The sequence below is a fragment of the Diabrotica undecimpunctata genome, chromosome 2, assembly GCF_040954645.1.
Source record: "Diabrotica undecimpunctata isolate CICGRU chromosome 2, icDiaUnde3, whole genome shotgun sequence".
NCBI classification, from domain to species: Eukaryota; Metazoa; Arthropoda; class Insecta; order Coleoptera; family Chrysomelidae; genus Diabrotica; species Diabrotica undecimpunctata.
The window spans coordinates 48,389,052-48,404,036 of record NC_092804.1 but is presented as its reverse complement, the minus strand read 5'-3'; the positions used below and the strand labels follow the sequence as shown (position 1 = coordinate 48,404,036).

The 14,985-nt window shown below is 32.9% G+C and overlaps 1 protein-coding gene across 2 annotated transcripts in view; it reads left to right on the top strand.

Annotated features, from left to right (window-relative positions):
- Positions 1-14,985, top strand: part of RhoGAP100F (Rho GTPase activating protein at 100F) — a 539,358-nt gene that overhangs the window by 507,395 nt on the left and 16,978 nt on the right. For both annotated transcript variants that reach the window (XM_072522830.1, XM_072522831.1), the window contains exons 20-21: positions 1,205-1,485; positions 7,831-8,065. In XM_072522830.1, coding sequence (XP_072378931.1) covers positions 1,205-1,485; positions 7,831-8,065 — 516 coding nt within the window. The remainder of the gene's footprint in view (positions 1-1,204; positions 1,486-7,830; positions 8,066-14,985) is intronic.

Below are 14,985 nucleotides of genomic sequence, written 5' to 3'. Positions count from 1 at the left end.
TCTCTATCCATACAGGTGAGCTGTACGCCATCCTAAAAGCATTAAAAGGCTTATGTAACCAAACAAAAGCCAAGAACACTGCAATATGTACAGATTCGATGTCCTCGACATCGACTCGAAAAAAAAATATATATTTCGAACATCTATTAGTTCATGCCATACATGAAGCAACAAACTATCTCACTTCTTCTGGAACAAACATAATATTAATCTGGACTCTTTCACACGTTTGCATTTTATGTAATTAGACTGCTGATACTCCTGCAAAAGAAGCAATTACAACCAAATAAGGCATCAAATATGTTCAACTAGCATCAGATCTGAAACTACTTTTCAGGTCCCAAATTAAAAAGTCCTGGCAAAACCAATAAGAGAAATTAACCTTGAAATTACACAAAATACAACATACCATCAAAATCTTTTAGGTACCTAACTTAAGTAGAAGCGACAATTAAATCGTTCGCAGGCTAAGAATTGGACATACACGGCTGACACATGGACACCTGATGGCGTCGGAGAAATCACCTGTTTGTGAAAAATGTAGTGAATCATTAACAGTTCAACATATTCTTACACAGTGTGTCAAATACAAAAAAATACTCTATACAAGGTCTTACAAATGCCTTAGCCAATTAGAACTTGTTCAGAATGTACTAGATTTCCTTCGAGAAGCGAACTTTTATTACAAAATTTAGTGTATTATTTTTAATTACTTTCTCTTTCACATATTCTCTTTATTGTAAATTATACCTAATGTAATGTAAAATATATATTATCAAAATTAACCCGGTGTCAATAACCTTGTAGTTGAGACACAATAAATTAAATAAAAAAATATATATTTGAAAATTTTTTATGTTTGCTGTGTTCCTTACAAAAATTCTTACAAAGTATATCTACCTAATCAACCTTTATTTGAGAATATCAAATCATAAAGGTCTTTATTAAATGGCTAAATTGTCGACTTCTTTATTTAAAGATCAAAGTTATATCCAACTCAAATTACTTTTTTTCGGCGGCTATATAATTATATATCGGCCTCTCTACACCTTCCAGACAAATAATATATGAAGTAGTAAAGAAATTTTATGAGAGTGGTAATTTTTAATGATTTATCCAATATCGTCAAACACCTATTACAATAAAGTGTTATCAGGTATTCATAATGTTTATTTACTTATTAACTAATAAAATAACTCTTTAGGTTTGTATCGATTGTGTGGCTCCGCGACCAAGAAGCGCATTCTCAGAGAAGCCTTCGAAAGAAACAGCAGATCCGTTGATCTAAGTCCGGACAACGTGCCGGACATTAATGTTATTACAGGAGTTTTGAAAGATTATCTCAGAGAACTTCCAGAACCCCTCTTCACGAAATGCCTCTATCAGATGATGGTAGATGCGCTTGGTGTTTGTTTGCCCGATGATCCAGAGGGAAATGCTAAATTAATGTTCTCCATTTTGGATTGTTTACCTAGGATTAATAGGGTAAGTCTATGTTTATATACTATACAAATCAACATGCCTAGAAGGTCTAGAGCGCTAGCTTGAATTACTATTTAAGAGTCCCACCATTCCCTGTTGCGACTCTGTCACATTCTTTCCTGTGGGTTTTTTTGTATCGCAGGTCCATTCGGTATACTCGTAGGTTCCTACTCTTTCCGTCTTTACCTCGTAGATCCCTTTTTCGTATAAAAGTTTGTGCCATTGTCGGACAGAGTAGTGCTGACACAGTTGACAATTAAGCCTCTAACTATAAACATTATTTAGGACTACGGTTCCACTGCTAACCATGACACCGAGAATGACATGAGATTGAATAATTAGTATTCTTCCAAAAAATGAAAAACATAATGCAAGCGACAAAAAAACAAAAATAAATCTTTTTATGGGAAACACTTTAATTATAGGAGATTGGAATGCGAAAGTCTAGGTACATGTAATGACAAAGGAAAACGTTTTATGCAGTTTTGGCAGGTTTTCATAATCACAAATACTTGGTATGTACAGCCATACAGAAGATTATACACGTGCACGTTCCCCAATATACGCAAGAAAATACAGTAAGAAAATAGATTGACTTCATCCTAATTAATCGACGTTTCCGCAACTGTAATATGTAAACGAAAACCTATCCTGGTCAGATGTGCACTCTGATTGCAATTTTCTCTATTTAGTACCAAACGCAAATCTTTAGAGGAATAAGAAACCAGAGAAATTACTACGAATACAACAACAGATATTGAAGGAACCTAAAGTCGTAAATTAACTATCACAGACCATAAATTGTAATATACATACCATTATGCCATCATCCCTTGGAAACAAAAGCATCGAAGAAAACTGTAGTGATACCGAAGAGCTAATTAACAATAAAAGAGCAGAAGGAATATTAAAGCCTAAAGAAGCAAATCCAAAGAAAAATGGCTGACACAAGACATATTAATTTTCATGGAGAAAAGACGAAATCTCAAGAACAACAATTAGAGCACCTTCAAATCGTTCATTTTTGTTAATATACATAAAAAACTAAAACAATACTCTAGTTTATACCGGAGGAGAAATTTATCGACGCTACGTAACGAAAAACGGAGATTTGTTAACATTGTTAACAAAATGAGGAACAGTTATTTGATAACAATAATCGTGAGCACCGGAGACACTTATAACTGGTTATAAGGAAGAAGATGGTCCAAGTATTCTAAAATCATAAGTTCAAAAAGATATAGTAGTCAAAGGCAAGCAAAATTGCCGGACTCGATGACATTCTGGTTGAACTAATAAAACTATTGGACGACGAAAGCATATCTGTTTGATTAGCATTCGTCAATCAGGTGTACCAAAGCAAAGAATTGCCGTGGGACTAGTAGAGATCGATAGTCTGTGCTTATTAAAAAAAACAACAGGGATAGTAGAAATGATGACTTCCGTTGAATTCGTTTAATGTGCTACACTTTAAAAAGGCTTAAAAGAAAAATATATAAAAAGGGTGCATTTTCCAAGCCAAGGGAGACTAGTCTTGCTCCGGCTCCCATACAGTCTCTCCTATACGTAGTCTCCTATAGTCTCTCTCGTACTTAGACACTATTTCTAGAACCATTTTATCACTAAACTGTGTTTTACTGTAAGAAATTATTAGGTTAGCCAACCAAACCATCAGCAAAAGGTACCTCCAAGGTTACCAGCAATATAAAGGAATGGCTCTTGAATCAACGTTTTTGACGTGCAGCGATTGTATCTGCCAGATTTGAGGGGGGTTGTTTCTAAGACGTCGTAATACTTATCAGGAAGTTCGTTACCAGCGAAGTGTAGAAGTCTAGATGGAGCGAATGGAACTTTTATTTTGGTAAGCCTGGTGACAACATGTCCTAGGCGATGTCAAGGATCTTTAGAGTCTGCTTCGCTCTGTTGTTGGAGAAGCTATTGCGCTTCTCCAACAACAGGACGTATCTTTGGCTGAGAGAACGGACTCTGTCCTTTATTGATGGAATGCTAATGGATAATCCGCACGTTCCCTCGTGCACTTTTTGAGGATTTTCCTTTCTTTTGCCAGAATGGGGTTGGTTTGGCGATTGTTTAATGACCGTAGAAACGTTCCTTATATTCGATGATGGGTCTAGTAAAAGTCATGTAGATGTTCAAAAAAGCTTTCCAGATAACGCACCTAAAAGATTAGGTCTTTTCTTCTTTACCTGTCTAGGGTGTTTTTGATGTTAATACCTCAGTTGAGAGTCCTGATAAAATAAATTCCCAAATAGGACACCGAGGTTCTGAATTCGAGATTTTATTCAAGGAGAACTATCTGGTTCCTCCGAGTGTCTCGGCTGCGAGGAGATTTGAATAGAGGTAAAATGAGATTTGAATAGAGATTTTAATTTGTCAGGTGTACGATAATTAGCGTTTTATACGTTCAATGAATGATTATCGTTTTATCGTTATACGATTTAATTATCATTTTGTCAATATTAACAACAACTTAAAAAATATTAACACCAAAATAAATATGACTATAGGTAAAAGAAATATAAAATCGATCCCAATAACAACCATTAATCAAAGGTTGCAACATTGAGGTTATGTCATGCTTTAGATATTTGGGAAGTAGGTTAAGTAATGAAAGTATATACAATAAAGAGGTAATTGTGGAGATTGAAATGGTACTTGGAACATTTCGCAAATGGATACGTACGAATGGATAGCGAATAATCTGATGTTATAAAAGGATCATTCTTTTGTAACATCAGATCACATCCAATTCTCAAAATTTTCTGGACGATCCAACGAGTAATGAAAAAATCCTCAGACAGCTAAACAGAAATCGAGAACTACTGAATATTGTCAAAACCAGAAAAGTTATTTAAGCTACTTCAGTCATATATTAACAAGGGAATGAATTTTATGTCCCCGCCTGATTATCCAATGTAAAGTTGAACGTAAAAGACAATAGGCCATAAAAAATAGTGAACAGGATCCAATTTAACGAATTTATCATAAAGAAAGCTCACGCCTGAAAACAGGCATGGCGCTATAAGAAGAAGAAGGTTATTCGAATAAGCCACAAACCACAGTTACCTCAAAAGCCAACATAACCCATGCCGCCGGTAAAATTCTGTCTGATTTATACGTTAGAGTCATGGAAAATTGGACATCTGAAATGTATTCTATCCAGCGAAGCAGCAGCGGATAATTGGACGATGGTAAATTCCATATAGCATAGAGGTATTTTAGCGAGATGTCATTTAAACGAATAAAAAACTTCAATAATATCTCACACCTATATTGTTGTATTTGGGCAAATCCCCATTATTTTCCATTTTCAAAAAAAAACTTTGGGATTTTTAAAATAACGGCACACCTTTTAAACGGGTTTTATTACTTATATTGTTACTTGATAATGAGGGAAAACCGTGCTTGATAAAATTTAACGAAACGCTGAACGCTGTAAAAAAAAATGTATAAATTTATTGAAAAAAAAATTCTGGATCTTCTGAAATATATACTTATGCATATGACTCCTAGACTAATATCTTAATCAATATATTACAATGTACAAAATCTTATTTTTTTGGTTTCCGATGCAGTTGGTGCACTCATAAAAAAATCAAAACCTCCACCAATACAATTATTCATATTTTTTCAGCATTTAAGTATACGATTTAGCTTTTCGGGATATTGTTGTATAACACAAATACTAATAATCACGCCAAGTTTTGAAGGTGTGCATATGATATCCATAGTGTGTTTAAAAAATGGATCTTAACATAATTAATCACGAATCAGGCTGCAACGAAAACAGTGTTATATAGGGTTTATTTTTGATATCACAGATTTCTACAAACCATAGATTTGTTTGATTTTGAATAAAATGTTGTGTGCAAAATTTTTATATCATAAACGCTGAAAAAGTTATAAAGCAAAAACTTAAAAATTTTGAAATTGATAAAATGTTTGCTACGCTTATTAGTTTTATTATAAGTCTGTTATCCTTAATAGCACACCTTTCATACTAATTACTATTTAAATGGGAATAAGCCACAATTAAAGGTTAAAGTACGTTTATTGACGTTTAACGTCGTTTATTACGTTTATTGAATTTCCACTTCGGAAATCATACTCCAAATTCAAACATTAGTAAATTAAACCAATTTTGTTTTTTTGTTACTTAGTGAAAAATTTTTCTAATAAATTAGTTTTATCTGACTCATTTATATTGACAATTCAGACATACATTATACATTCATACATCCATTGAACCCTATGTTCATTATCCCATGCGTTTTTATATATATATTTTATGATAATGAACATAGGGTTTAATGGAATAATTCAAATATAGTTCTAAAAGAAACGGATGGTAAAAAGAGAAAAATTAAAAAAGCGGCTCTTCTTCTTCTTCTGGTTCCTATCCGTTTCGGATGTTGGAAATCATATTGGCAATCATGACCTTGCTCGCTGCAGCTCCGTTGAGGTTTTCTTAAACCATGTTCTTAAATTCCGCAGCCATGATATTCTCCTTCTACCGGGTCCTCGCTTAATGAACCGCTTCTAGCGGCTCTAATTATGCTAAATGAGACCAATTGTGCCGAAAATTCCTCAGCAGAATGTAGTAGGATCTGGTTACCCATATTAAAACAGAAAGTTATTAAAAGGAAAATACCAGTATTAGTAAGTCAGTAACATAAAAAAGCATACATAATTTATGTTTTTTAAATAATAAACATATAAAATCAGAATTTGGTGTTTATTAAAGGTAAACTAAATGAACGACCAAATACTTACCATGTCAGCATAGTTTTTTTCCTGGTTTTTCCTCATAATTTACTATGAAATTACTAACAGCAGAATTTTACTGCCATCATGACATGTATTTATCTTTTTAAAGACGAATTACATTCTATGATCTCTTCTGATGGATATTCTCAAGTTAAAGTTGATTTCATGTAATCGAGTGAACTATATTATAGTTCGTCCCAGGAGCGCAACTCAACAATATTGACAATATCATTTTAAAGTCGTCCACTTTAAAATGTATAACGTATGTCTGAATTGTCAATATAAATGAGTCAGATAAAACTAAATTATTTTTCACTAAGTAACAAAAAAACAAAATTTGTTTAATTTACTAATGTTTGTATTTTGAGAACGATTTCCGAAGTGGAAATTGAAACGTCAATAAACGTACTTTAAGCTTTAATTGTGGCTTATTCCCATTTAAATAGTAATTACTTTGAAATGCCACAAGAAAATAGCTTCAGAACAATATTAAGAAACCTTTCATACTCATAGGTTACAGTCATCTATATAAAAAGCAACTTCGGTAAACATTTCAGGACGACCGGCTGAATGCTAAAAAAGTTATGTAGGGAAATGTAACGCAATAAATTCTGCGATTTTTAATTGAAATTAACAATTATTCGTCTTACAAACTATTAATTAATTGAAAAAATAGCCCGAGGACATTCTAATATACTGGAAAATAGTATATTTATTGAAAACAATTTCAAAAAATCATTTAGAAGTCATCTAAAGAGTAATAAGTCGAGGCATCTATGAAGTTAAAAATAATGGGGATTTGCCCATTTATATTTAAAGTTACTAAGTTTTTATTAAAGACCCCTTTGTTTAGTAAGTGCTTTGGTTGACCCACATGCTAGCTTGACCTTATAAAATCCCGGAAAAGGTGAAAAAGTTGATACTTTGTTTGTCCCCCATCGGTATATTTTACATTTTTGTTATGCTTTTTTCCATTGTCTACATTAAATTGTGTTGTAGAGGGGGGTAGTACCTATCTCCCAGTAACGTTGCATATATCACACGGCTCCTCAGCATGCATTCTATTCATCTGCAGCTTATTTCGTACCATCTTAATGACCAAAAATTATATTTCTTTATACTTGCTAACAGTTTTTTTAATTTACTACTAATTTTACCCTTTTATATATTTAATATTTATCATTAGTTTTGAGTCTCGTGTTTGTATGATTATTTGATTTACTTTTAAATATTTTTTTTAAGTTATTATTATTTTGTTTTATTATTTTATTTCCTTTTTTATTTATAGTTCCTTTAATTTTTAATATTTTTGAGGAATAGCCGTTGAGAGATATAAATTCGAACTAGTTTATAAACAACTGCAGCTCAAACAAAATTAGGAAATAGGTAAGACAAAGGGAACATTCTTTAAAAAGATATTTTTTAATTATATCAAGATTTATATTGCCTTTACTTTATTACAAGAACCACATATTTATATGGTCAATATATGCAAAATTATTTGTATTTTATACAGTTTTTATACTAATTTCTTTAAGTAATATATGTGATCTTTTTCAGGCTACTTTAATATTCCTTATGGATCACCTAGCTTTAGTCGTATCTGCGTCAGATCGTAACAAAATGTCTGCCCAAAATTTAGCAACTGCCCTAGCTCCCCCATTAATGTTGCAAACAAGTGATTCTATAACCCCAACAACTGCCACCAAATCGCACGATATCGATTACCAGCAACCAATCAGCGTTCTCAAGTATCTTCTGCAAATTTGGCCTACACCGAAACATCATCACTCAGGTAATGTGTAGTTGTCTTCCTCTTACACACGTAGAGTGCATCGCTAGTCTGTTAAATAAATATGTTAAAATATAAAAGCATTTTAGACAATTTTGATGGTTTAACAATCTAATAAAGATAATCTAAAAGTTAGCTTATTTTTAATGCAACTTCTTTCTTTAAATAATAACTACCGGACAAAATAATACAAGATATTTATATAAGATATAAGAAATATTTTGAAAAATAGTAAAAAAAAGTACTAAAAAAACTCTATAATCACTTATATAATCTCTTATATAAAAATAACAAATAGGCCATCAGAAGAGTGTCTATCATTCATCAAGAACATTATTGTTTTGAAAATAATGAAATATGAAACATAATTAATATAAACAAAAAATTTTTTGCACTAAAAAGTATTTTACCACACAACTTAAATAAAGTATGAAATGAAATATAATCTGATATCGATGTTAGGAGCAAACAAGTAATTAAAATAATTCTTTCTAGGTAAAGCTGGTATTAGGGGATTCTCACTGATTTCTCAGATTTTCAATAGAATTATTAATGTATGATTAAATATGGCTTAATTTATGACAATAAGAAAAGTTATTCACGTACTATATTCGTCTCCTTGCTGTAAAATTAATCATCAAATAATTTAAAAAACTGTCTTCAAGAAAAGTCTAATCATGAAATTACTTCTATATATGTATATTAAATGCCAATTCATAGTTAATGTATATTTGGCAGTTCTCTTACTGGTGCATGTCCGGTCAACATTTCTGTTTTGTTTTTGCTCATATGGGACAGTTTCTCTGTTCTTTTTGTACAGGATTCACCAATAAAGATTTTCCATGTGTTAGTTTGGAATTCTCTCCCAATATCGCTCATTACTTACTCGGACTCATTCCTCTACAGCCCTAAGTACTTCAGTCTTTGATACTTTCAGTGTTACAACCAATCCGTTTGATCCGTTGGATCCTCTTAGTTGATCTGCTTTTAACTCTGATATCCAGACCAGCTCAATCTTGTTTCAGTCTCCCAGTTTATTCAGTTCTCTGATGCAGTCCCACAGCAGCCTGAACGTCACTTTCTGAGGCGTTAGTGCCGCTTAACTGTCAAACATGATATGGATCTGTTCTTTTTAAAGTGCTCTCTAATTATTTTCATTTACACTTTGCAGTATCTCATAAATCTCCGCTTGAAAACGGTGTAGTTCCTATCCAAGGCAAAGCTTTCGCTAATTCTTGGATTTTTGAAGTTTATTCCTGCTCCCATACCCTCTTTAGTCTTAAATCCATCTTGTTTTTCTATAAATTTATGTCTGGAATAGATACCCTGTATGAATTCTTTAAACTGTAATATTTTTGTCATGTGATCCGGTTTCGCATTAAAGATGTCTGTCGTCACAATCCTTGTGATAGTTATATGCCCTGTCCTTTCATTGCAAAAATTTGGTGATTGCTTTATTCTGTAGGCCCCAACCTTACCTCTTCTTGTATTATCAAATGCAAGGAAGACAAGCCTAGTACAGCCTACATAGCTGCAGTTAAAATAGTGCGAATGACACCAGTTAGCCCCATATACACAATTTTTTCCTTCTGCTGAGTTTAGATTTTGCAGCTGTTTGAAGTATGTAGTCCACCACATCATCGCTGTATATGCAATTGAGGGTTTGATCGCCATGGTGTACACCCAGTAAGTTATGTCTAGTTTCCATCCCCATTCCTTCCTCTATATGCGTCTGACCCACATAAGAGTTTTCACTGCACTGTTTGTTATTTTTTCTAAAGTATGACCCCGTGATACTTTACCTCTGCCTTTCTTCTTCTTCTTCTTCAGTACCTTATCCGGTCCGGATGTTGGCGATCATCAAGGCTATCATGGTTTTGTTGACTGCTCTGCGAAACAGCTCCGCTGAGGTCATCCCAAACCATTTTCGGAGATTTTTCAACCACGAGATACGACGGCGTCCCGGTCCACTTGTGCCAAATACTTTACCCTGCATAACGAGTTGAAGAATTCGATATTTTTCTTCGTTCCGCATAACGTGGCCGAGGTACTCAAGCTTACGTTGTTTAATTAAATTAAGCACTTCTTTTTCTTTTGTCATACGCTGTAGGACCTCAACGTTGGTGACATGGTCCACATGTCCACATATTTTTAGTATCCTTCTGTATATCCACATCTCGAAGGCTTCGATTCGTTTTTCAGTGGCTTGCGTCAGTGTTCAGGCTTCAACTCCATATAGTAACACTGGAAGAACGTAGCACCTCACTAATCGCATCTTGGTTCCCAAACTGAGATCACTGCAGCACAGCAAGGATCTTAACTTAATAAATGTAGACCGTGCCATTTCAATTCTGGATCTAATCTCTTGAGCGTAGTCTCATTGTACGTTGAGGGTAGTTCCAAGGTAAGTGAATCTGTCGACTCTCTGGATCTGTTCGCTATCTGCCATTAGTGCCCCTTGATCTAAATTTGTACGGCTGACAACCATGAATTTAGTTTTCTTAATATTAAGGCATAGAAAAACCGAACACACGTGTTCGGTTGTTCCCTGATTAAGGTTCAGTCCGTATGTTACGCTCACAGTTCGCACTCGGTCTAGTAAGGCCTGCAGATCGTTTAGGTTGGTTGCTAGTAACACAGTGTCATCGGCGTAGCGGATAATTGATGTATTCACCGTTCACTCGGATTCCCATGTCTAGGTTTGTGAGGGCTTCATTAAAAATCTCCTTAGAGTATATATTGAAAAGAGTCGGCGATAGCACACATCCTTGCCTTACTCCTCGCATGATCTTCACTTGGTCGGTCAGCTGGTCTTCGACCTTGACTTGAGCACGCTGGTTCCAGTATAAATTCATGATGATCCGAATGCCCTTCTCATCCAATCCTACTCTCCCTTTAGCGGAATTTATTGCCCTGTAGCTTTAAAGGACCTAATCTCTGTAATTTTCGTCTTCGTGTGAAAGCGACTATGGTGGATTTAAATGGACTTATATTTATTTAGCTCCTTAAAATAAGTCTATTGTTTCAATAACTCTAGGACCTCGTTCACAGCAGTAAGGATAGAACGAACCCTGTGGGCATCCTCTGTCGACCCAAGTCAACACTGTGTCTCTAAAGATGGTGGTATTTACAACTCTATTGCTGGAGATAGATTCTATCCAGTTAAGACAAATATCCTTGATTCCTTCACGTCTTAAGGCATTGGTTATGAATATTATCGAAGTGTTGTCGAAACCCGCTCTATATCCAAAAAGGCTCCCAGCATTACATCTTTATTTGCAATTGTGTTTTCTTTTTCTATAAGTCTGCGAAGTGCTGGAAAATAGCCAGATATAGAACAAAGAAAGCAAAAGGTTTTTAATGATATTAGATATATCCGAGATAAAAATTATAAAATCACAAAAAGTATGTCAAAAATATATGAAAAAAATATTTTGATGGTTAATTACATGAAGAATTTTAACGGAAAACCATTTCAGCTAATGGACACAGTAAAAACATTGGTCACCAGAATATCAAATGAGGAGGTTGCTTAAATACAAAAAATAAATAAATGTAAAGCCATTGGACCAGATGACATCCTTAAGGAAGTGTGAAGAGTTTTAAGAGAGAGAGGAACAAGTTGGCTAATTGGTTTTTTAATAGAATTGTGGAAGTATGGCAAATGCCAGACGAATGGAGAAGCAGTATATTGGAACCTGTTTACACAAACCTGTCTATTACTGTCTATAAAAAGAAACGAAAACAATGCACAAATTGTAGAATTATAAAACTACCTAAACATACTATAAAAATAGTATGAAGAATAGTATGAAACCTGAAGAAACCGAAATATCCGAAAATCAGCAAAATCAGGCAGATCAGGCAGATGGCATGCATTGAACTTAAGAAAGCATAAGATAAAATTTATTGAGAGGTTCTGTAGTTGGCGCAAAGTAAAAAAGGCAAGTATTTGAAGATTGTGAAAGACATATATGAGAGAGTAACAACCAGTGTTAAGACAGGTGTAGGAGAGACTGATAAATTTCTTTTGAAAATAGGATTGCATTTGGATTTAGGTTTGTTGTTTTAGTACTCTTCTATACAAATGGTATTTATACAAGGTGGTCCTTAACTAATTGTACAAACAGAAACCGTAGATTCTGCACTTTAAAATATTACGATTTAAGCCAACTTGTTTTAATAAAATGTTGATATTAAGAAAGATACAGAGTGTTAAAGTGGAAATTTAAAATTTAATTTTTCGCTATAACTTTTACGTTTGTAAATATTTTTGGACAAAAATTTACAGTTGGATGCTTTTGAGTAGGATAAATTATAATTTTATACTTACATTAATAAAACTAATAGAGGGCGCCACAAATGCCACACGTGTGGCATACATTTGCGCTTAACTTTTTTGCTCTTTAAGTTAGCTCTATTTGTGTTAAAAAATATTAAGGATACATTATTTTTACAAAGAAAAGGTATACTTGTTAGTAACCTGAAAATTCAACCGTTTTCGAGATAAATGCATTTTATAAGTCAGCTGCACAATAATTCTTAGTTTGATATTTGTGCGGTAAAGCACTAAATACCTGTAGATAAGCATAATTCATAGTTTATTCTTATTAAAACAACTCAAAGATGATAATGTAACATCACAAAATGCTTTGTTATGGGTGCTAAATGTCATATTAGAGAAAAGATATTTCATCTCCTTCTTTAGGTGCCGTGTCCGTATTCAGACGTTGGCCGTCATCATGTTTACAATTTCCCTTTGCTATCGCTTCTTAAGTTTCTATAATGGCGTTGTATTACTTTTTCTATATTGTAAAATGCTAAAAATCCAAAATATGTGGTTTATGCAAGATGGTACACCACCACATTCTAGAGAGAAGGCAGTTAGAATATACTTAAATACAACTTTTCTGAACGTTGGATTGGTCGTGGTAGTCATATTCCTTGGCAATGTGGTGAAATATTAATATAATTATTTAATTCATAAAAAATCTGAAAAGAATACTTATTGTTCATTACGTAAATTGTTTACCAATTTTTATTAGGACAAATAGAAACTAGAGCACAGGTATTGAATAACACATATGTGTCCAGTTTCATAATACTTTTGATACAAATCTAACCTGAAAGACTCAGCATTTTTACAAAAACATCATCGTTGTCATAATAACCGATATTGTTATAAATATAGTAAACACACAGGCAATTTAGTTCGGCATAATATTAGTTCGTTAGTAAATCATAATAGTCCATTTGTTCGAGATGTAATTATAGTTACTCGTAAGCTGTAACGTAATCATATTAATAAGTAATGTCATCGATAGGTTATTCCGTCGTGTGTATATAAGTAACCAATGAACGAGATACCTCACAGTTTAATACATTATTTAACTTCTGCGACAAATAAAATGTAGTTCCATAATATACCATAAGATTTGGATATGTATCCAAAATAATATATTCATCCATTATACATTATAGCCACCACGTAGCCCCGAATTTAATCCGCTTGATTTTGATGTATAGGGCGCATTAAAACAACGTGTCTATAAGAATTCCATAAACATTCGCAACCAACTATGGGAAGAAATAAATACTACAGCAGTTTTTTAGAACCAATGATGCTATTTATTATGAGACCATCTTTTATAGAATATATTGACAAATGAATTAAAGAAAATGGTGGACATATCGAACAGTTACTTTGACAAAAAGTTATGTTATTTAGTTTAACTATTTTTTAATTTGGTTTGTAAACCAAATGTTTTAATTATGACTTTAATTTAACATAAAACGTAAAATGTTTGATGTAAAATCCTAGTATTCTGTAATTTTGTCAAATCCTATTATTAATTATCCTGCTGATATATTTATTTTATTTAATATTTCGTTAAATATTAACTTTAGTTAAAGGTATTTATACCAAAATTCAGAAGTATTAATGTTTTTTTCTATTTTTTCTTCGTTGCCTGGAGTAATTGCCTTAGATCAGAATTATGCAGCTGATTTTTAAAATGCGATTATCTCAAAAACTGTTGAGTTTTGGAGTTATTAACAAGTATACCTTTTTTTTTGTTAAAATAATGTATCTTTAATATTCTTTATCCCAAATACAGGTAACTTAAAGAGCAAAAAAGTTAGGTACAAATTTATACCACATATATAGCATAAGTGGCGCCCTCTATCAGTTACATTAAAGTCTGCATCAAATTATAATTTACTATATTTAGAAGTATTCAGTTGTAAATTTTTATACATAAATGTTTACAAACATGAAAGTTATAGCGAAAAATAAAATTTTAATTTTGCACTTTAACAGCCTGTATCTTTCTTAATGTCAACATTTTATTTAAGCAATTTGACTTAAATCGTAATATTTTAAGGTGTAGAATCTACTGTTTCTTTTTGTACAATTACTTAAGGACCACCCTGTATAGTTCGTTTTACTCTTCTTTAAATCACAGCGTATTGTTTTTGCACAGGTCGAAAATAAGTTTCGTAATAGGAGACATATTTCGAGACTGGCCAAATTTGTAGTTGGTACAGAATTTTAATTGGAAGTGGTAATTAATTACAATTAATTATTACAATACTCGAGAATGGAATAAAACTAGCGGCAGTAAACTTAATGGAAGAAACCGGAATAAAATTGCTTCACTGGTTCTTTAACAAAATATGACATTCCAAGCAATGGCCTGACGATTGGACAAAATCTACAATAACGACAATACATAAAAAAGGACGATCAAAGACAGAAAGAGAGCTTGAGATATTTAAAACCCAAAGAAGGAGTAAGTTTCAACTAAGTTTGGGGTAGTTACAATTTCCCTAGTAGAGATTAGCAATCTATAACTAGGTACATAATATTTAAACATCATAATTTCTAAACAAATTCTTTCGATTCTTCAGCATTGACCTATTTT